This window comes from Alligator sinensis, unplaced genomic scaffold (genome assembly GCF_000455745.1).
Source record: "Alligator sinensis unplaced genomic scaffold, ASM45574v1 scaffold50_1, whole genome shotgun sequence".
NCBI lineage: Eukaryota > Metazoa > Chordata > Crocodylia > Alligatoridae > Alligator > Alligator sinensis.
This window is the reverse complement of record NW_005842059.1, coordinates 2,285,908-2,288,103: the sequence shown is the minus strand read 5'-3', so window position 1 is coordinate 2,288,103 and position 2,196 is coordinate 2,285,908. Positions and strand designations below refer to the sequence as shown.

Here is a 2,196-nt window from a genome sequence, read left to right as displayed (position 1 = left end):
GATCTGGAATGGGCTTCCAAGAGAGGTGGTGCTATCACGTAGCTTGGAGGTCTTCAAGAGGAGGCTAGATAGTCACCTGGCTGGGGTCATCTGACCTCGGTCCTCTTTCCTGCCAGGGGCAGCGGGTCGGACACGATGATCCATTGTGGTCCCTTCCGACTCCACAATCTATGAATCTATGAACTGAAACCCAAATAACCAGCCCTGTGGCAAGAACTTCTACAATTACACATTACATGAAAAGTATTTACTTTTATCGGTTTTGAGTGCTGTGCCCTTTCCTCGCCCCCAAATTCAGTGAATATCCATTTGTTCCTGGAATTAAGAGATGGAAAACAAAAGTTCTTGATCTACCTTCTTGGTGCCACTATTATTTCACTTACTTTTCTTCTGCCCCCTCTTACTAATCTCCTTCCTAAGGTTCAAAAAAAAAAATCCTAACTCCTCAGTGTCCCTTCACATGAACATTTTTATCAGGCCTTTTATCCTCCTAACTCTTCTTTGAACATCAGCCGTTTCTACAAGATTAATTTTACAGGCAAACTACTCAAATAAGTCCTCAGTGCACTATCTTACCTTCCAGAGTCATCAAAGCAGACATCTGTATGGCCTTCTGTGTGTCCATACCGCATTGGTTTCTGTGTAGAAGGCATCTTCTCTCTCCTCTATGTAAACAAAACAAAAAAGAATGTTATAAAAGAATTATCCAAACTGGTAGGAGAACTCTTTACAAACCTCAGTATGGAAAACAGCTGATATCATGATGTTTTTGTCTGTTTTTCCTGTTGAAGATGTTTATAAGAATCACTGGGTGTTTCTACACGTTCTATTAGTGCAATGAAATAAACTGGTGCAGTTCATGCCAGAGTTGGCTGCTCCTGGGTGCAATGCTTCCACGCGTGCCCAGAACCACAGCATTTTGAGGTAGGGCAGAGCAGCCCTGGGCTGGCAGGTGACCAGGGGATGGGGTCAGCTCCAGGCTCCAAGTGGTGGCTTCAGGCACCAGAAGGACTGGTTGGGGCATGAGAGCGCTACAGTGCGGGGCTAGGAGGCAGGCAGCCCCCACACTTTAGCACCCTTGTGCCCCAGCCACCATCTACATGTGTATTTTGGCAGAGTAAATTACTCCGCTGTAGGATAGTACTGTCCCCAACAATACTATCCTATGGCAGAGTTAATTTATTTACTGCGCCCTAATACCGGCGCTTGTGTAGACTGTGACACTTTACTGCAGAGCTAATTAGTCGAGTGTCTGTGTAGATGCACCCGCTTCAAAACATTTTTACTTTGAAAAATACCTGCTAAAGTCTGTCCGATGGGAAACGATGAAATGCGGACAGTGGAGATTAGCAAATAGTATCGTACTTCTGGTTAGGCAATTACACCCAAGACTTTACTGTGTAGAAGCCAAACTGGTTGGACGATACTAACAATCGCTAGTCTATGCCAACCCAATTAGCACGCCCCAGCCCTGCAATTCTGTCAGTACAGGCTGCTTTTGCAACTGTAGGGAAGGGACTCTCGTGGGATCCCATGTGAGAGAAGGGTTTGCACGCAAGAAACCAAGTACGAAACCGGGGCTTGGACGAGCAGCACAGACGGCTTTGGGACAAACGTATTTCTATTGCATGAGAGAAAATGAACATCGTGGATAAACGTTGGCTCCAAAAAAACAGTCATTTCATACTATGCTGCTGGAAAAGAAAGCTTTTAAAAAAAAAATAAAATCTAAATTTAGGCCTTAGTTGTATGACTCTTCTGATGTCTTAACTCAATGGTTCAAATAGCAGATTTGAGTCGTCCGCTTACAGTTTAGCAGAGGGGGAGATCAAGAGGATTTTTTCCTCCCCCGTTGAGAAATGATTGAAGGGGGTATTTTGGTTGCTGCCACACATGGGCTCACCCCCTCCCGCTCCCAGGCAACCGCTGTGGGGTCCCAAAAAACACCGTGGAAGTCGTGGACCATTTGCACCAGGAGACTCAAGGCCCCCATCGCGACTGCCACCGCCTAGCTTTCCCTCTTTTTCGAGTACAGAAAATAAAGCAGGTTGTTTTTCTTGCCAAGTACACAGAAAGACCACAACTGAGGGGGTTTGCATATCTAACGTTGTGGCACCCTCGCAAGGACAACCACCACCCGCCTGCAGCCTTCCCCATCCCCCTCCCGTACTCACCGGCGCCGCTTCAAGGCTTCCC

The 2,196-nt window shown here is 46.5% G+C and overlaps 1 protein-coding gene across 1 annotated transcript in view; it reads right to left on the bottom strand.

Moving 5' to 3' along the window:
* WDHD1 (WD repeat and HMG-box DNA binding protein 1) overlaps positions 1-2,196 on the bottom strand; it is a 48,869-nt gene that overhangs the window by 44,984 nt on the left and 1,689 nt on the right. The window contains exon 2 of the mRNA XM_025203500.1: positions 577-665. Within this exon, the coding sequence (XP_025059285.1) occupies positions 577-665 (89 nt within the window). The remainder of the gene's footprint in view (positions 1-576; positions 666-2,196) is intronic.